This window comes from Saccopteryx bilineata, chromosome 2 (assembly GCF_036850765.1).
Source record: "Saccopteryx bilineata isolate mSacBil1 chromosome 2, mSacBil1_pri_phased_curated, whole genome shotgun sequence".
NCBI lineage: Eukaryota > Metazoa > Chordata > Mammalia > Chiroptera > Emballonuridae > Saccopteryx > Saccopteryx bilineata.
Window position 1 is genome coordinate 378,166,157 of NC_089491.1, and position 20,853 is coordinate 378,187,009.

Genomic DNA, 20,853 nt, shown 5'->3' on the forward strand with positions numbered 1-20,853 from the left:
GGGAAACTGGGGGGCAGTGAGGGATACAGAGTGGAAAGGTATCTAAGTGCCCCGTTTACCAGTCTTGGCAGCTCCCGGCCTGGGAGAGGAGGGGCCTGCCGCTGCTCAGTCAGGCTCTGCCATCTGCCACATCTCAGCGGAGACCAGCACTGGAGGGCTCGTTGTAGGCAGTTGTGGGTTTTTTTTTTTTTTTTTTTAATGCGGCAGGATCAGGCTCAGGATGTCACTCTAGTGAGCAGGACTGGAGATAGGGAAAGGAAAATGTCTAGGAAAGCAGGAGAAAAATAAATGGAAGCCTTCCATGCTGCTGGAGAAGGGAAGATTGGGATAGAAAAGGAAGGAAAAAAGAAGCTAAAGAAAATAAAGTGTAGGAAAGATGGGCTTGATTGAGCAGGTGTGCGTCACGTGTCTTCCCCTGGCCCCTCGGAGGCGGCCACAGCCCAGAAGCAGGGCTCCTGGGTCCCCGGGTTAGTTCCGTCCTCTCCCCAAGCCTGGTTTCACACCTCCGGGCTGAAGTGCTTCTGCCTCGCCTCCTACCTCCCTCGCTGCGATGCCTCGTGTCAGGCACTGCTAGCTTTCAGAGATTGTACCAGTGGTGACAGTGATGATCACAAATGAAGGATGACGTTATTGCAGGTGACTGAGAGATTCGGCGCAGGTGGATCGGAGACCTCTGTGGACACCCGTCCTCCGCGCGTTATGGCAGGTAGGAGCCTCAGAGCCCCCAGAATTCCTCCTCCATGGGTTCTCCTGCTCTGGGAGATTCCCACACTCCTAAAGGGACCTGTTTCAGTGTCTCATCACAGATTTCGATTCCAACCCAAGAAATCCTAAAAGAAATAAGACTCAAAAGACTACAGAGAGCTTAGGTTAGAGCCAACGAGAATGAAAAGCAGTAACAATATTAGCATCAGTTTAGCATTCTGGAGCCCTTGTTCAATAGCAGTCACTGTGTTAAGGACTGGACATGTACTTTCTCATTAATTTGCCAGGAGAACTCTATGAGATGAGCCCATTTCGCAGATGAGAAAACTAAGACTCACACAGGCAAGTACTTTCATCAGGATCGTAAGTGTGGTGGGAGGTCAAGAGCTAGATTCCTGGACTCCAGATGCTATCTGTGCTCTGCAAACACCACGCTGGGCTGGACCCCGAGCGCAGCCTTCACTCCTACCAATTCCTCCCCAACAGCAGCTGATACCTCACCTCAGCTCGCCACCCTTTCCAGGAATCCTCAGTCACCGATCTTATTTCTCACTTAACACTGAAAAACATACACACCACCAGATACAAACTTGCTCAACTTCCCGCTATCGAACAAACCCACTTGTTTCTGCAGTTCTCACACCCAGAGAGGGTGTCCTGTCTCCCTCCCTCAGCCCAGTCAGAGCCCCAGGGCACAGATCAGCTGCTCTCTAGTGGACCCTTCCTACCAGCTGTAAATATGCTCACCTCGCTTTCTTTCTATAGGAAAAAATAAAACACCTCCTTCCCTCCTGCTGTTCTGGAGCCAACTTTGTCCCTCCCGTTTCAGCTATACCTCAGACACTTCCCTGCACTCCGTCTTCATCCTCACCTCCCACTCACTCCTCACCATACCCCATCCGGGGTCCCTTCCCTGAAATGTTTCTGGCTAAAGTCACCAGTGACTTTCATGATGTTTATTCCAATGGGAATTTCAAAATTCTTTTGCCTATTCTACAGCATTTGATACTTTCAACAATTTTGGCTTGGTTCTCTTCGTTTCTATTATTTTCTTCCTACCTTTTGCCACTTCTCCTTCTCCTTTGTGGCTTATCGTCCTGTCCTTTAAATAGAAGAGTTCTTTAGGATTTGGTCCTGGATCCCCCTCACCTCACTTGGCACTCCTTGGGATCCAGTGTGTCCCACTTCAGTTACAACCGTAAACCAGTGTCTCCCCAGAATCTCCTGTCCAGTCTCCATCTCTCCTCGGAGTTCTAGGCTCAGAAATTCAACAGCCCCTTTGACGCCTCCTTTTGGATTTCTCAAGGCATCTCATAATCAAGTAAAATAAGATAAGTGATCTAATCTCCATCAAGCCTGTTTATATTCCCATTGGTCTCTATTTTGGTGACTCCATCTTAGTCACCTCTTTATTTATTTTTTTATAGAATCAGAGAGGGATAGATAAGGACAGACAGGAACGGAAAGATAAGACGCATCAATCATCAGTTTTTCGTTGAGACACCTTATTGTTCATTGATTGCTTTCTCATATGTGCCTTGACCGTGGGCCTTCAGTAGACTGAGTAACCCCTTGCTCAAGCCAGCAACCTTGGGTCCAAGCTGGTGAGCTTTGCTCAAACCAGATGAGCCCGCACTCAAGCTAGCGAGCTCGGGGTCTTGAACCTGGGCCCTCCGCATCCCAGTCTGATGCTCTAATGCGCCACCGTCTGGTCAGGTCTAGTCACCTCTTCATCCTTACTCTATCCCATCCACCCAGTGCTGCCAAATTTTCCCCCTAAACTTCTCAAATATATCTGTGCTTTCCCAGCTGTCACTGCCCTCATTCAATGCATTATCTCCTGCCTTCCTCCATTCCTACTCCCAACATTAACTTTTTTTTCCTTTCTTTTTTAATTAAGTGTGAGGCAGGGAGACAGAGAAACAGGCTCCTGCATGCACCCCAACCGGGATCCACCCAGCAAGCCCACTAGGGGGCAATGCTCTGCCCATCTGGGGTCATTGCCTATTGCTTGGCAACCGAGCTATTTCAGTGCCTGAGGCAAGGCCATGGTGCCATCCTCAGTGCCTGGGGCCAACTTACTCCAATGAGCCAAGTCTGCAGGAGAGGAAGAGAGAAGGGGGAGGGAAGAAGGGGGAGGGGTGAGGAAGTAGATGGTCGCTTCCTTTGTGTGCCCTGATCAGGAATTGAACCCAGGACTTCCACATGCTGGGCTGATGCTCTACCACTGAGCCGACCAGAAAGGGCCAACATTAACTTTTCTATGGTCTAGCTAAAGATCTTAAAATGAAACTCTTGTCACCCCCTCTTGCTTAAAACTTAGTGATTTTTCCTGCTACTGTTAGTATAAGACCTATAAGGTCCAAAAATGACCTAGGAAGGTGCTGTCAGACTGGCTTCTAACTTGCCTGACCTGTGGTGGCGCAGTGGATAAAGCGTTGACCTGGAACACTGAGGTCGTGGGTTCAAAACCCTGCACTTGTCTGGTCAGGGCACATATGAAAGTTGATGCTTCCTGCTCCTCCCCCCTTTCTCTCTCTCTCTCTCTCTCCTTTCTAAAATGAATTAAAAAAATAAAATAAAGATGACTATATCCAGACTGGCTTCTAACTTGCTCAGGCCTCTCCGCACTCCAGCAGCCCAGCCTCCTTGGGGCTCCCGGAACACATAGAGCTCACTCGACTTGGGGCTTAATGTATGCGATGTCTTTTGTGAGGACTGTGCCTCTTTCAACATTTCCAAGTTGACAGCTCCTCCTGCTTCAGCCCTTTCAGAAGCTGTTTTCTTTGGGAAGCCTTTCTGGGTCTCCCAGATGAGATGAATTTCCCACTCACAGGCTCTAACCATGGCCTGTCCATTTCTTTCAGAGAACTCCCCAGGGATGGACCATCTGGGGTCATTGCCCATTATATATTTTGGGGATTACTAAGGACACTACCTCCCCATTAGAGGCGAAGTTCCAATGAAGGCAGGGAGCGATTTTACTCACTGGCTATCCCTAGAAACTAGCAGTCCCTGGCACATCATATAGCAAATGTGGAAGTGAATTACTAGCAAAGGAAACAGAAAAGGTTCTAAAACTTCTTTAAAAAAAATTTTTTTTTTTTTAGATTTTATTGATTTTAGAGGAGAGAAAGGTTGGGGCGGGGGGGGAGGGGAGCAGGAAGCATCAACTCATAGTTGCTTTTCCTATGGGCCTTGGTCCAGGCAAGCCTGGGGTTTCAAACCAGCAACCTTGGGGTTCCTGGTTGCCCCTTTACCCTCTGCGCCACCACAGGTCAGGCTAAAAATTCATTCTTAAAAGGCCAAACCCAGGCACAGTTATTAAAACTCTGGTGGGTGGAGAAGACCCTACAGACCACCTACTTGTAGGCTGACCACTCTCAAATGCCCCTTTCTCTCCTTGTTTTCCTCTCTGTGTGCAGAGGTGATGGTGGCAGGCGGGACACACATGCTGTGGAGACCACAACCCCCGGATTGACTGAGGATGATATTGGATAATGTGTCAAGGGAGATGCCCGTTTTTCATTAGTGCTTCAATACTACACACACTTCCAACACTGTTAAAAGATATTTAAAATGTTTATTTAACCAGAGATATTAAAATATATGACTTGATTCCTGTCTCAAAACGTTGGCTTATTTATAGGTGTCACTCTACCTTTAAACTAGGGAAGTGCACTTTAACGCGCTATGGGGTATCAGGAAGTAACGAGGTGCACAGATGTTGGCGGAAACACTTGCCCACACAGGGAGTGGGGTGTTGGAGCTGGTTTACACTGGCTCTCCAGAGCCAGTTGTTAAATTTTCAGGAATTTCGAGCGCTTGTTGTTGAACGGTCGACTGAAAACTAAACTGTATTAACAATTAGTTGCCAATGTAATGCTCAAAATTCATCTCTTCCTAATTATTTTGCACATTGCTATTTGTGTGCTTGAGGTGACTTATATACGTCTACTTATCTGTATGGTAGAAATACTCAATGGTGAGCTGCGCATCCCTCGCCCATTCTGTGCCCAGTGATGTCTGGAAATGAAATGGGCTGTGGTGGGAGTCTTTACACCATGAAAATGACAAATGCTACCAATCAGGGCTTATATTTTGGGGATGTGAACCAAGCCACTGGCTCATGAAAACACTTTAAGGGTTTATAGTAAGTGCAAAACAAACCTTTATGTGGGAGACGGCTAGGTTGAAGTATAGAAACATATCTGTCTTCAGGAAACCCTTCTCAAAATCGTGTTAGAGTTGAAGATGATTGTTTTCTCTACTTAAGGTATAATTAGTCTATAAACATGACTTTTATTACAAGTGCCAGTTATGAAAGTGTCTATGATTTTATGGAACAACCTGTATGCCATGACTTCTAGATAAAAATGTGTTGACTAAATTGAGACATAAGTTCTTAAGAATGGGTGGGAGAAATTCCTTTCCTCTCTCCCTGCCAAACTTCTGGAAAGAGTAGCTTATACTCAGTCTGTTTACTTACCTTCTCCTCAGCCTTGGCTTCTGCCTCCTCCATTTGTCAGAAGCGGTTCTCAGGTAACCACTGACCTCCTTACAGCCAAATTCAGCACCTTCTCAGTCCTCAATGCCATGACCTCTGCTTTGTTTCTGGATCATTCCCGGGCCTCCTCCATTAGCCTCAAGCAATAGAGCAGAAACCCCACCCTCCCCCTCAACCCTAGCCTCCCAGTGTTTGGCACCTTCTAGGGGCTGTCATTGTTTGCTGAGTCACCGGCCCAGTTCTCATTTCTGTGACCTCAAGTCGGTCATTTCACTTTTCTTATTTTCTCAGACATGGAAGGAAGGTGAACTAGGTCGGGGTCCCTTTTTGCCCTTCAGTTTGACAAGAGCTCGCCTTCAAGTGTCAGAGGGGACTGAAACTCCCACTTCCACTGAGCAAGAGGAGCAGGTATGGCCTTTAGTGCCAGGCAAATGCCTGGGTTTTCACTTTCTCTTTGGTCCTAAGCCCAAAACTATTCCTTTGCTTCTTGGCTCAGAGCCAGGTTGAGTGACCTTGAGGAAGTCACATTATCACCTTCCCAAGCTCTATGGTTGGGATGAACGGGAGCTGCACAAGACAAGCCCGCAAGAGTTCAAAACTCCCGTGAGATCTGCAAACTGTGGTCGGGTGCTACATTCCCCAATTCGAGTCACGTCTATTGTATCTTAACATTTCCCACCCTTGAGCTGGTCCCCTTCAACTCGTTAATCATTTCCGTTGTTTGAATTCCTTGAAGTCTAAACTTTGTCCTTACCAGAGTTGCAGGAATCAGAACCCAACAGTATTCCACATGCCCGCTTCCACTCCAGCATCCCAGGATTTACAGATGGGGAGTGACCATCTTGCTAATGGCTTCGAGGCACAAAAATCCCATCAGTCAACATTCAAGTTTCCACTCTCGTCTGGAGGTCAAAGCTGCTGGTTCTCCTAGCTCATTATCCCAAATACTGATCGTCCTACATGTGCTTCCTCGCTCACTGTCTCCATGAGGTGTCCACCTACTGGGTCAAAGGCCCCAATGTGGCGCAGTCACCTCTGAAATTAAAAGGGGGAAAACGCATCCGCTTTGCGCATACACATACATAAAGAACAGGCCACGGATACTCACCTGAATGTTAGATTAGCTGGCAAACCATTAGAAATGAATTTAAAGGACGTAGGGCAGAGTTCAGTGAAAAGTCATGAGATAAAGGAAGGAAACACTGGGCCCAGGCTGATTAAAAGGATAATTAATTGTGGAAAATAAGACTGGGCCCTAGCCAAGAATTTGTTTTTGACAAAGATAAACCAAAGGATCCAATACAGGCATGTTGGGGGAATTTAGTTGTTCTTTTATAGGAGTTGAGGAACCAGAACAAAGCAACAGTCAGTTTCAAAGTGCGACTCAACTCCTCCTCTGTTTGTTGTTTTGCTCTTAAACAGACAAGCTGCTGCCTTTCATCTGCACAGGGCTCACACAATATGGAGAATCCATAATTGGTTTCAACCAGATTTATAAATAAATATGCAGAGTGGTGGTCAAGCCAGAAATCTTTTGGCCTAAGAAAAGACCTTAATGTCCCTGGCTGGAGTTTTTTTTTTTTTAAAGGGGAATCTCTTTGCCATGGCCAGGTAGCTCAGTTGGTTAGCGCATCATCCTGATACATCAAGGTCACAGGTTCGATCCTCAGTCAAGCACATACAAGAATCAACCAATGAGTGCTAAAGGCTTAAAAAGTCAGCTGACTTACCAGTGATAAGGAAAAGAGGAATCTCTTTCCTAAATTGTTAAAACCCATAAAGGTGTTTGAGACACCCAATAACAAGAGGTTTAGTTTCCACCTAGAGAAGGGGAACAGATCTCTGTGGACTGTTCATCTGTATCCATGTCCAGGTACAGGGATTCGGTGGGGTGGGGAGGGATGTTAAAACAGGCGAGTAGGGGAGCTGGCGAGTGACGTCAGCTATGCTATTTGGACCTGAAACAGCAACACCAAAGGTTCCATGAAACTACTTGCCTGAAATATTGTTTTGATAAGTAAGCCATATCCTTGTGGAATTGAAATCTCCAACTGTTCCACTGGCACGGACATCTCTGCAGTGACAGCACATGCCCCAGATTGTGGAGTTAACTTGAATTAAATTTTAGATGTGGGGGAGCTAAGGGAGGGGGTGGTGGCAGTGGGAGGTTTACGAACAGTATGCCGGGGCTCTGATGTTGTCACAACCAGATGGCTTCAACTGTATCATTTAAACAAAAACAAACATGTCCAGAAATAACGTACTAATGACAGGAGAAGCACGGAGTAGCTCCTCCTGTACCTGGGACCCTAGCAGCTGTAGCCACAGTGAAACTCCCAGGTCAGCAATTCCGCAAACACTGGAAAACCCCAGGGAGACCTTCGTCCGGCCAGAAGTGACAAGACATGCCAGGGTCGCTCTCCTCCTGAGGACGCGTCCCGAACCCAGCAGCCCCAGCCCTGCTGCTGTCTGCGAATGAGGAAGAAAGCAGGTCTCAAGTCGAGTTCGTCCTCCTGGAGCCTCTGAAGAGCAAGCTGGGAAAGGCGCCCTTCCAGAGCTTTGCGCTGCCGTTCCCACAGGAAGGAAGCTTTAGCTCAGATTTCATACCGAAACGTTTCAGGAAAGGAACTTCCTACTGTTACTGACAATCTTTTCAGGGTTCTGCATTAGAAGGGCTGTCACTCAACAGTTCTGTGTCCTTAGGCATGTCACTTGACTTCTCTGGATTTCCACTTCTCACATCTCTAAAATGGGAAGATGCTATTTATCACCTGTCCTACCGCACTCACCAAGTGGTTGGGGAGTTCAAATGGCAATACTGCACATGGGAGGTTCACCGGAAACTGAGAACTGCTGAGCAAATGCGCTACCTGAGAGACAATGTGGGGAGAGGGGGCTGTGTGCCCTGGTCCCCGGAGCTGTGTGCTGGTCTGGGAGGTGAGGGCACAGGGACAGCAGCCAAAACACACAGAACTGGGCACTTCCTAACACAGGTGATGCTCAGGTGGAAACTACAAAGTGCAATGAGTGGTTGGTTTCCAGTAAGCAAATCCTGTCTTTGATTATACAGATAATAGATCTTACTTACTCCATTCCCGGGGTGACAAGATCAATGAAAATCGGAATATTCGCAAAGGCTAAAGTCACCAAAGGGAAATGGAAGGTGGACCATGCCATGTTTCCATCAAGGTCAAATAACACATACACTGGCCAGACGGCCAAGGCGTTTTCCATTGCATCTGCTGTCCGGCGCACGGGGCGGAGACAGGCGGAGGAGCTGCCCCGGAGCACGCTCGGTGGCTCGCGGGGTTTCAGACGTTACCTTTTCTGAAAACACATCAATCGGTGACAGAACCAGTCAGAGATAATCATTTCCCTTTATTTAATCTCCACATTCATGTCCCCTCGATCCTTTTATATTTCACTAGAAAGGGCACTTGAAAGTAGATCTTAAAATGTGTCAGGTGCAGAAAGCCCACTCTGTTGCTTGCCTTGGCAGAGGCAGGAGCCTGATCCCTGGCCTGCAGGATGTGGACTGGGAGAGACTCAAGAAGGACAGGAGACTGGCAGATGCTGGTAATTCACCAAGGAAACTTGAGATTAGGCAGATGCAATAAATGTGCACCACTCCGACATTTCAAACATCATCTCTGCAAACTGCAGGATCAAACTAGGCCTGCAAAATCCCTGACGGGGCTCAGACCCCAAAGACAAACCAGATGAGTGAAACAAAAGACCAGAGATACCACACAGTACAAAATAGTCATTATTTATATTTTCAAAAAGAAAAAAATTAACATTTGGAAGTTCTCCTCTATACGAAGAGGGGCGAAGTGGAAGGAACAGGACTGGCTCCTACGCAGGCGCAGGTACGAACAGCTGAGCAATGGGCGCTGGGACTTTTTCCACACAGCGTTAATAATAAAATTTCCTTTTCTTTTTGTTTTGTTGGGGTTTTTTTAGAAAAGGGGGGGGGGAGGAAGGAGAAATAAAACCAGAGAAAAATGCCAAAAAAACATTTTCCACAATATCTAAAAACAGAGAACCATAGTTCTTGTCAAGACAGTATGAATTCTGGGTGAAATTTTTTTTCCAGTTTTCAACACCAATAAAGATTTTTTGCAAAAGCCACCACATCAGAACACTCATCTTCCAGATCAAATAACCTCCTTCCCCTTTCGCCTTTACTTGTCATTTTTCATAAAGGGATAAAAGGATTTATTCTGTTCTTGCAAACAATAAGTGCTAACAACAAGAGAGCTCTTCTGATACTTGTAATGGTGGTGAGGAGTTTTCACAAATATCCAAGTTTCAGCACAGTCGGATGAAACTGAAATTTCTCTCAATATAAATAGTACTGGAATCCACAAACTGATCTTTGAGAAATTCTGCAAAAATCCCTTCTTCTTTCCTTTTCTTTCCCCTTCTCTTAAAACTAAACGTCCTTCTTTTCTTTCCTCTCTGCTCCCGGCACCTGACGACGTGTCCTGCTCAGTCAGACGCAGACAGGTTTCTCCGAGTGCCCGGCTGGGGCGTCCCGGGACCACGCCCACACCGAGCCCCACCGGGTCGCACTCGGCCAGGCCCAAGGGAACACAGTGACGCAGCAACAGGCTTTTCATCGGGATGAACGGCCCCGAGGCCCCAGCCCTTCCCTCCCCCCCGTTTCCCCCAAGTTTATTTAGTGCGTTTAAAAGTCTGGGGCCATGATGCAGTCTTCCCCCCACAGCAGAGTAAAAGCTCCACAGATTGCGCTGTCTACCTGGTGGTCAGTGGCAGCAACAGAGGCTGCTGCTTCTGGAAAATAAACGGAGTCTTACAACAGGCAGGATCTTAGGACTGCTTCAGGCGCTTGCGTGGGGGTCCCAGAAAGGGGCACTGTGCTGAAGCCAGAGAGCGGTATGCCTCAGCCACCAAGTGGGGATGTGACACCACCATTGACTTCCACCCGGAGGTCTCCAAGACATCCGAAGCATGACTAGGAGAACGTGGAGAGATGGGTTATCAAAAGAGTGAGTGAAGAATGGGTTAAACAGCCACCTAGATAGCCTAAGTTCTCAGTTTGCTGCAAAGAGTGTCAATTCAAGAAACACTCAGACAGAAAATTCTTAACATGCATGAACATTCACTTGTTAGACAATGTGCAGACAGCTGACCAGCTTGTGGCTGAAACCAGGACTTTGAGCCACTATATTACCAATTACAAGACGAGTGTTCCTTGGGCCCCTCTATACTGTCCATGCCCTTGATGTTACTAATGAAGAGACAGCTCTGAGCTTTCCTATGGCTTTCTAGTTACGACTGCCCTGGCCACAGAGCAGACCAGAGCCTGCGCTCTACCTGGTTGTAAAGGAGGAGGGGACTAACCACACTTCACTGAATGGTCAGCATCTACACAGCATCAAGCAGGTGTCCAGCACAGAGTGAGCACCCGCTGGGACCACCATTTAGTCCTTCCTCTTGTAACTACCTCATTTGAAACAATCTTACAGACAGACAGAGCAGTGCTTTTCAACAGCTGGTCTGCGGACGGGTGCTAGTCCTCAGAAATCCGGTGCTGGTCTGTGAATGAGTTAACCACCCTGATGCAGTATGGAGATTACAGAGTCTGTAATCACTGGGTTGAAAAACACCAACTCAGAGGACATCATTTCCTTATTTGGGCCATTTTCTGTGTTAAGATAATGTTTACTCATCTACCTGGCAACCTCTTAGACCCGTCTCATAGCAGAAACGCCGCTGCGCGGGCTTCGAGGCCTGCGTCTCACCTTAGGCTTTTTGTAACTTTCACTCCGTCAGGCAAGGGAGCAGAATGTGCCCCACTGAGCCTTACTTCAGAAATAATATGGCCAGGTCATTTGTCATTTCAGGTTGAAGAAACAGAATGAACATTGTTTTCTCAAAACAGTATTTAACCTCACCTACTACTGATGATCTTTTCTCTTTTCCCCATTTCACAATGAACCATTAGATATATTTTACTAACTCATAAAAACACACTTCTGTTCTCCCAGAGATCTATATGCCTTTTATTAAGCCAGTGAATATGAAGTAAAGATGCTATCATTTGGGAAGCACAGCTGTTTCTGGCCAGCAAATTATCATTTTCATCAATTCTGATCACTATAAGGAAATAAAACACCTCACTCAGCAATCAAATTAGACCCATGAAAGCAAAACCATCTTCCACACTGTCAAGATGAAGGGAAAGATGAAAACTCTATACTTACTACTAAAAGGTTAATGAAGCTTTTCGTCTATTTTATTCACTAATTCAAAGTCTTTCTCATTGCTCTGGCTATCCCAACTACCCTGAAAGAAGAACTTTGAAGATGCCAACTCACTAGTTGATGAAATCCACTGCCTGAGTTTTCAATTGATCTGCACTGTGGAGGTCAGCCAAGATGAGAATTTCTGCGGCGTTCTCCACGGAGAGGTTACTGCAGAGGGCATCCTCACACATGACTTTTAAACGCTCCAGGGCGTACTGCAAGACACAAGCAGGCGGTGAGCGCAGGCGCAGGCGGGCCGCGGCTGAACTGGATCTCTGCAGCTGTACCATCACGTAGTGGATGCCCAAACAAGACCGCAGACTGTGAGAAGGCTGCCACTGCGATTATGAAACATAACCGTGCTCTGAGGGCTGAAAGGAAGACAGCTAAAATAACGTGCATACTTACCGTTCAAGTTCCATAGCGTACCTACAAGGAAAATGGCGATTATGAAGTAGGCCCCTATCCTCAGGTTTACCCTATTCCAACTATGATTTGAGTGTTTCTCAAACCATCACCTACCCTTACAATGAAGCATCACTCTGCTTCAAGTCACTAGGGACATTACATTTTAATCTCTGCAATCCTTTTATTCAGACCCAGACCAGGGGGAAGCACAGTCTTTTCTATTTAAGCATTGTCACTAGCCCAGCAGGGTACTCCGACTGGCCCATCAGGCTATGGGAAAGAGCCCTGTGGTGACTTTCACCAGTGTCTCTGCCACCAGTTGTTCCTGAATGAGGGTCAACCAAGGCCTCCTTTTAAATGGAGAAGGATAAATGGAGTCCTATTTTATTGGGGTTGAGGTTAAGATTCTCAGGGTAGAAGAGCAAAGACCCAAAGACCCTGGATCCAGTTTCAGTCTGAAATCTTCCTACTTCCCAAGTAAAGGGTAGAAATGTTCTGGAAATGAAAGTCTAGATTAACACTGGGCACATTTGTTTTGATGCAACTGTCCTCCGTGCTCTCGAGTATGAGACTATGACCTTACTAAGGACTTCAGGGATGAAGAGGAGGGAGGGATAAAAGGCGGCACATAATGAAACATCATTAATCAGTTCCCAGGAAAGAGGTCCGGTTGAGGCTATCCAGTCTCCATACAGACCCCACCTTAGGGGCCTCGGACCTCAATGACAATACTCCTCCAGGTTGAACCGTGACACTCAAACCAGGACACTTATTTCCTGAATTCTGGGCGAGGAGGCCTATCTGCTGGCGCTGTGATCTCCTGCAGCAAAAAGAGAGTTTTATTGGTTTCAGTGCAGCTTTAATTTTTTACATTTGAGCAACTGGAAAACAGTTTCCATGGGAAACAGAAATGACACTAGACAAGCAAGAAATTAGATTTTTGTTTTAAAAGGTTGAGTAAATGTTCTGTTTATACAGTGCTGCAGAGAATATTCCTCTTCTCTTTCTCAATACCTTCTTTTTAAAAAAACTTTTTACTACTGTGTAATTAGATAAAAGTAGCCATTCCTGTCCCTTGGGGGACAAAGTTTTTTCTTAATTATACTTCTGAAAAACCTGCCTAATGGCAGTACTTACCCGAGAGATTCAAATTGTGTCTCCCAGGCCTGGCCAATGTGTTTTGTTTTGTTTTTGGTCTAATTACATGTCCCCAAGAGACTGGAAAAGCAGAAGAGGCTGTTTCAGCGTCTTGGGTAAATTCTAGATGTTGAGATCCTTCCATGAAAGATTTCTTATCGTGTCTTCCTGAAGTTTACAAGGATAAAATGTTAAAATAAAGATAAAAATGTTCTCAAATAAGTGTGGAGCAAAGAGTGTTCAATGGGAAATTCTGGATGGAACTTGAAAACACACTCTTCAGTTACTTCTCATTCATAAATTTAAAGCACTGTTGTGATTCGGTTGCTTTATCTTGTAAAATCGTCAGTTACCACATTGTACTGGAAATGCCCCCCTTAGAAGGTCAGCTGGGGCTGCTCACCAAGCTCTGTGCACCTGCAGGTTCCCAGTAGCCTCTCTGGCTCAGGAGCAGAAATGAAACCCCAGGGGCACAGATATCTAGCCCTGGCTCTGAGAATACACAACTCTGAGCCTCAGTATTTCTAAGAAGTGGGCCTTTCGATACTACTCACCCTACGGTAGCTAGAACCTGAGGCAGATAATGCCTGGTGTATATAAGCACAAGTGACGACTTCACTGAAAATCAGAGGGCGTATAATCAGAATTGCTCTATATTCATGTTTACAAAAAGCAGGCATTAAAAAAAAAAGGCAGGCATTGGGCTGTGTGTCTTCAATTTCCCTAGAGCTCACAATGTATATTTTCTTACTGTCTCCACTGGAAGCAAGTTTCCTCTGGTTAGCACTGAGCTAGACTGGAAGGGTAAGTATGAGGTTTTCGCATTGCTTTATTATACTAATGAAGTCTTGAGAGGTGATAAGCAGTATATAGCTATTACTCAATCCTTTTCATCTATAGCATTGACTGGGTTTACATGCCTTATCCTCTACAAACACTCCAAAGAGCTGATCAATAAAGACAAAGTCTCCACTATAAACATAGGTACTTTCCTCTGTCCTCAAGGGTGCAGAGGAAGGCGGAAGGAAACTATTCCCATGAAAAGGCTCAAATCTGGAAAAGGCTCTGGTGCCCTTAGGTCAGAACCAGCTCTGCCCTCCAATGGGTGCTGCAGCATCAGAACCATCTTTCTTGCAGCATCTACTATTGGCTGGGTCTTCCCTCCGATACCCTTGCCTCAACCCGCCTTCACAACACAAGAAAGGCTTCCACAGGATAATCACACACCCGTCACCCTTCTTCAGACCACAGAGCCTCTGATGTCAGGTCACTGAGCTCTCTCTATGGTGTATCTACACGAGGAAAGTCCATTTCCCAAGTGCGTTTTGGGGGAAACACATCCCAGGGCTGATCTTGAGGAAAAGAATTCCAGGGTTAACTAAACTGGAGAAATGCTATCATATTCCCTTTCAGAAAATTCACAGTGCACAAACATACTAAAGGTTCTGAGAGACCCTGCAACAAATAGCAACATACAAAAACCCCCACTCAACTTGGTTAACCTCAGTGTTTTGTTACCCACCCTCCAGTTTACCAGCTTATATTGGGAATCACCATACAATAAGTCCTCGAGTTACAAACATCTGACTTACATACAACTCACACTTACAGAGTGCCATAAGGGTTACTGGTAATCAACTGCAGTTGGACCTCAGTGAAAATGATCTCAAAGTCACTCGACTCCCATGACAAAGAACTAACCAACAAAGAGTAGAGCTAGAGCAGCAGATGATAGCATTTAGGGAAAAAAACAGGGGCCTAGAAACTCCAGAACCAAAAAAAGTTTTCTACAAGAGTTAGCGGATGCATTTTGTCTCATTGAAGCAGGAATAGCAGTTAGAGGAGCAAGATCCTGATACAGAGAGGTTCACCAACGTTTACCGGACAGTTATTGAGGGCTGAGATGCTACAGGGCCATTTGTGCTGAGAAAAAGAAAAGCTCGGTACAAACCTCCCTTGATACCTATTCAAGAAACTGACTCCAGCAGTGGAATCAAACCTTGACTCTCTAACACCTGTCCCATCCTTTCCAACAAGTCCGTCATCTTCTGCATCATCCGAGGTTGTTTAAGGTTGAATTGGAAAATGTTTAAGTATTTACATGCACAGAAAAGTAAAAATAAGCACTATGTTAAGACAAACATCTAAGTTGCATTTAATAGGTAAATGTACCTGTTCCAACTTACATACAAATTCAGTTTAAGAGCAAACCTACAGGACCTCTCTCATTCATAACCCGGGACAGCTGTATCTCCTTGCTAAGAGCCACAACTTATTTTTGCACTTTAACATTTTTCAAATCAAAATCTATCCTACTATCGCAGGAAGTATGCATTTACTGTGGTAGTATCTCTTTTTCTCCAAAGAACTATTAATAATCTTATAATTTTAAATATTTAAGTACTTAGGGGAAAGTTAAAAATGCGTAAAAGATTATTTTCTTATTGAAAAAGTTTCAAAGTTAACAAAATCGAGAACGTTATAAATTATAAATCCAAATGTTAGTTATTACCTGAGTCTTTAATATCACTCAGTTACACCTGAGCTGGGGAAGAGAGGCAAATGGCCCATTTACACTTCCACAGGCAGGGTGGCCACAGAATTTATTGTCCAAAGCAAGATACTTTGAAAATAAAAAAGGTTCTGTCATAATTGTACTATAACACAAAAGTAACCCAGAATTGTCCACCCAAATTAGGATATATGCTCATATTAGCTACAATGTGGCACAGACGCCCAGTCTGTGACGTTTTCCCATTCCCATCTCACCTTGTCAGCAGCTGCCAGCAAATCGTCAGCCATTTTGTCCAGGTTTGGAGCCTTCCCCGTGTAAATGAAGCACATCATTTCCTTAAAAACTTCAGGCTCCACATCATTGATTTCAACCCGATTCTATGCCAGAAAAACCAGAAGTGAGAAACATTCCAAGAGAACAAAATCCCTAAACAATTTTCAAGATTTTAGGCTTTGGTGAGGCGAGATGCTTGTATTTTTTTTTTTCCCCCTGAAGTTGGAAATGGGAGGCAATCAGACAGACTCCCGCATGCGCCCGACCAGGATCCACCCGGCATGCCCACCAGGGGGCAATGCTCTGCCCATCTGGGGCACTGCTCTGTTACAACCAGGGCCATTCTAGCGCCTAAGGCAGAGGTCATGGAGCCATCCTCAGCACCCGGGCCAACTCTGCTCCAATGGAGCCTCAGCTTCAGGAGGGGAAGAGAGAGACAGAGAGGAAGGAGAGGGGGAGGCATGAGAAGTAGATGGATGCTTCTCCTGTGTGCCCTGGCCAGGAATCGAACTCGGGATTCCTGCACGCCAGGCCGACGCTCTACCACTGAGCCAACCAGCCAGGGCAGTGCTTGTATTATTTAAAACCTAACATGAATGGCCTGACCAGGCGGTGGCACAGTGAATAGAGCATCGGACTGGGATGCGGAGGACCCAGGTTTGAGACCCTGAGGTTGCCAACTTGAGCACAGGCTCATCTGGTTTGAGCAAAAGCTCACCAGCTTGGACCCAAGGTCGCTGGCTCAAGCAAGGGGTTACTTGGTCTGCTGAAGGCCCGCAGTCAAGGCACATATGAGAAAGCAATCAATGAACTAAGGTGTCTCAATGAAACACTGACGATTGATGCTTCTCATCTCTCTCTGTTCCTATCTGTCTGTCCCTATCTGTCCCTCTCTCTGACTATCTCTGTAAAAATAAATAAATAAATAGACAAATAAAAACCTAACATGAATGGAAAACTGCCCTTTGCCAATTTGATTATAACAGCCTTTCTCCATCATATGTACCATCTTTGTTTTCTCAAATCCAATAGGAAGACAACTATATCTTTCATTTTCACCTTTCTTTTCTAGAGCAGAAACACATCTAACACCCTCACCCTGAACCGCTTGGAGGATCTCCCTGGGACGGAGGGAGTCTGCATCCCTAGACTCTTTCTGGACCACCTCTCTCCTCCCACAAAGTGCCTGTCCAGGGAATTTGCACTGTATTTCAATAACACAGTAAGAAACATTAATGAGGCAAATAAATCTGCTGACAAACTGGAAAAACCATCTTATTCTAATCACCTAGCTGAAAGGCGTATTTTTACTCTGATACATACCTTTTTGCTCTCCTCCATTTCATGTTCAAACATGGCACTAAAAACTGGAGAACGAGCTAGAAAGAGTGAAAGGCAACGAAGACAGATATGGTTATTACACTGCAATCTCATGGTTCTGTTATGTGTAAGAGATCATTTCTTTCCTGTCACACTGGTTCAGGAAAGGGTCTTTGCCTCAAATTACACCAGAATTAGAAAATTCCTTTCTTCTTATATCACTAAGTGAATAATTATAACACACAGGACAAAAAAGAAATCGCTACTTTCAAAATAATTTATTAGCTCGATTCCAACTATTCATAGTTTAAGGAAATAATTCCAATTACCTATGCTGGATGACAATGATATCCTCTGGGTAGATTTGGGGGTTCAAATGGAAGTCCTTCAGGCTAAGCAGGATGTCCTAATACCTAGTTTGTGTGAAACAATGATATCTACTTTCCCCACGTCCAGAGAACACACAGCAAGGAGGTCAAGAACAGAGCCCAACAGCATCCATTAATGAGATGACATACATGCTTGTTTATGGCAGGTTTTCTGTTCCTTCAAATAATAATACCCCAAAGTAGCAAAACACCCAAACAAACAACAAAAGAAAAACTTAGCTATTACAATCATGTAAGGCCCTTCAAAGCTCAACCCTACCCAACAAAATCTAATTCCTTAGTATTTAATGTCTCTCATTAGGGATAATTTAATTTTTTTCCTTAGGGGTGGGAATAATGAAAAAAGGTTGGGATTTAGTGTTCTAAATCATGCCCAAGTCTAGTCTAATGAACACTATAAATAATAAGTAAACTTAATTTCAACCATGAAGTAATAAAATGGCTAAGAAGTCAAATTTTATCATGTTGTCCAATAAATCAGAAATTTTGCTGAAAGTTGAAACTACCAATGAATCTCTACCTGAGAGAGGAAGAAAGGATGGAATATAGAGCAGAACCCTGAGCTAACAGGTAAGTGGAAATTTGATCTATAGTTTATGTCGGAAAGGACTAATTTTAGATCTGCCATTTTCTAACCACATAATCTTGGGCAAATCACTTAACCCTCTGAGCCTCAATGTTTTAATATATTCCAAAGGATATTAATTCTCATTGTTCTTATTTTAGAAGGGCTACTAAAGAAATAGACTACAGAAGTTGAAGATGAAGCAGTGATAATGCTGAGAGGGTCCTCATGGGTAGACAGAAGCTGATGTTATGAGAATAAATAAAATTTCCCAGGGAGAATAAATAGAATGAAAAGAGAACTGAGGGAACACCAATGTTCAAAGGGATAGCTGAAGAAGAGGAAGGCCACGCATTAGAAGCAGCCATAAACCCTGAAGAAAACTAGGAGAAAAGAGTCAAACTATATATGAACTAGAGAGTCCTTCAAATTCAAGAACTAGCAGGTCATACAACTTTGAAAAACTGCTTTCCCTGCATGAAGGTGAACTGAGGATAAGTGGGAGGAGAGACGTAGAGACAATGTGCTAACTTAAGAAACTTAGCTCTGAAAAAAAGGAGAAAGAGTAACTAAAGGGAGACGCCTGAGCCTCTTTCCAAGCTGAGGTGAAATAGGCAATAGGAGAAAGGAGATGGCGGAGATACCAGATAACAAGGTGTTCAGAGGCAGAGTAAGGCTTCTGAGAAGGCAGGATGGGATATGAAACTGAACAGAAGCAGAAAGTAGTCTGCTGGGACATACGGAAGAACCCCTTCCACCAAGAATGCAGGGAAAATGCAGGTAAAGCGAGAGGCAAAAGCTACGGGAAAGGGCCTCAATTTTCTCTTGGAAGAAGTAGCAAGGTCATCTTCCAGGAGCTGGAGATTAAAGGAGAGTGGTGAAGGTCTGAAGCACCTATTGTTGAGAAAAAGAAAGGGAGCTGACTGCAGAAAGACTTCCTAGCAGTGCCGGGGGCCTAGCTGAGTGCAGAGCCGCTACCCTCCAGGACGGAGGACTTTCTCTAGCATTACACAGTAACATCTAGTTGAGAGAGGGAACAGAAAGATGGTTAGATCGGCCAGACTCAAGTTTTGCCAGATATCTATTTCAGAATAACAGAGATGAGTTGAGGGTCTCGGTAAGAAATATGTTGCCTCAAGTTTCATGCTACTTCCTTTTCTGTCTTATGGCCTGAATAGAAGTTGACTACTGTGCTCTCACGTGAGGTAGGTAGTCAGTCCTGCCTTATCAGTTCCTCCTCTGTGTCAATCTTTCTAGTCTTAAAGACAAAGGGCCTATTATTGGAATTAGACCTCATCCTCCATGTCACTGGCAGCCTTCTCATTCTTTAATACCTTTATACAAAAAAGAGGGCTAAGACCTCTAGGGCTGGGGAGTTGGGTAGATAACAGTTTAGTCCTGAGTCCAGAATCCCCTCTGTTACATCCTAAGTCCCTGTCTAGGGACCAATACCTAACCTTAACCAGTGTTTTGACATCTGTTCTCTAGGCACAAAGGCATTCATTCAATATATATCACCTGTTCCTTGAAAGTGGCAGCCTACATCCACTACAGAGAGGAAAAACAGATATATCATTTTTATGGAGAACTGCCTTTTTGGTTATAACAAGTAATGTCAGCATAATATAAAAATTATTAGTTACATTTTTTTTGCACTACTTCAAAAGGTGACTTATACAGCCACTGATTTTCCTTGTTTCACCAAAACTAATGCTTCCCATGAATAAATACTAACCTGCTAAGATAGCTTTGTGAGCCTGGAATTCCTGGCCAGCAACACACAAACAACAGTCCGTGAATCGGGAATTCTCCCACAGTCCCCCTAACTCATCGGCCAACCGGCACTCGGGAACCTTCACCATATTCATGGTATTCTGGCCAGAAATGTTAACAGAATCTTGCACCACACTCACCTGTGAAAGACAAGGAAACACAGACAAAGCTTTTGTTACCAGGAATTTTCTTCCCAGCAGGAAGAGAGATGATTTTTACCTTGTTGCTATGGTATGCTCAGATACTAATGTCAGTCTGATTCTCTTTTAACCACCTCCACAAATCAAGGTTTTACCCTATGGATCGAGTAATTTCCAATCTATTACAATCATATGTAGTCCACACCATCCCAGGACAACGGGGAGACAGATCCATGTTCTCCTTCTTCTCCAGCTTCTAGTAAGCTCCATATCCCCTTCCCTGAAATCCTGGGCAAAGCCATCAGAGAGAAAAAGCTGAGAGAAACAAGTGTTAAACTCAAGTATTTTCCTTATTCTGCTTTAAGCAAAAGGTTAAATATAAAGAACTCCTATAGAAACAACCATTTAAACTAAACTCTTCAGAGAGAAAAACTTAGTATGCCTAAAAGCACTTCACTTACTTCAGCTAGGTCTGGAGCATGCTAGTAAAATGCAGCTTCCACTGGGCTGGTAAATCACTGCTACTTCCTCACAAATGTTAGTTTAATGAACAGGACTGGGCTTGGAAGACCTTTCTGGTAGTGTGAGTGGGAATCCTACACCATCTGTACCTTTGCTCGGTCTTTTGTGACAATGAGATATATATACAAGGCGACTGGCTCCAGCTAGACATGTGCTGATAGCTTTGGAACAGAAAGATGAGGACAGGTTTAAAGAGGGACCCAACTTGCCACCATGGCTTTGGCAGCAGCATATTCTAACCAGCTGACTTAACAGTTCAGCTTAGATAAAACGACCAAGCTAACTTCTAGATGGGTCAATGAAAGTCAGATAAATTTGTTACTATAT

General features: G+C 44.7%; 1 protein-coding gene across 4 annotated transcripts in view; it reads right to left on the bottom strand.

Moving 5' to 3' along the window:
* Window positions 1–8,960: 8,960 nt before the first annotated feature.
* Window positions 8,961–20,853, bottom strand: part of SPOP (speckle type BTB/POZ protein) — an 83,371-nt gene continuing 71,478 nt past the window's right edge. For all 4 annotated transcript variants that reach the window (XM_066263900.1, XM_066263897.1, XM_066263898.1 and 1 more), the window contains 5 exons: window positions 19,827–20,004; window positions 17,141–17,196; window positions 15,799–15,921; window positions 11,557–11,699; window positions 8,961–10,190 (listed from right to left, as the gene is read on the bottom strand). In XM_066263900.1, the coding sequence (XP_066119997.1) occupies window positions 10,046–10,190; window positions 11,557–11,699; window positions 15,799–15,921; window positions 17,141–17,196; window positions 19,827–20,004 (645 nt within the window). In that variant the 3' untranslated portion in view covers window positions 8,961–10,045. The remainder of the gene's footprint in view (window positions 10,191–11,556; window positions 11,700–15,798; window positions 15,922–17,140; window positions 17,197–19,826; window positions 20,005–20,853) is intronic.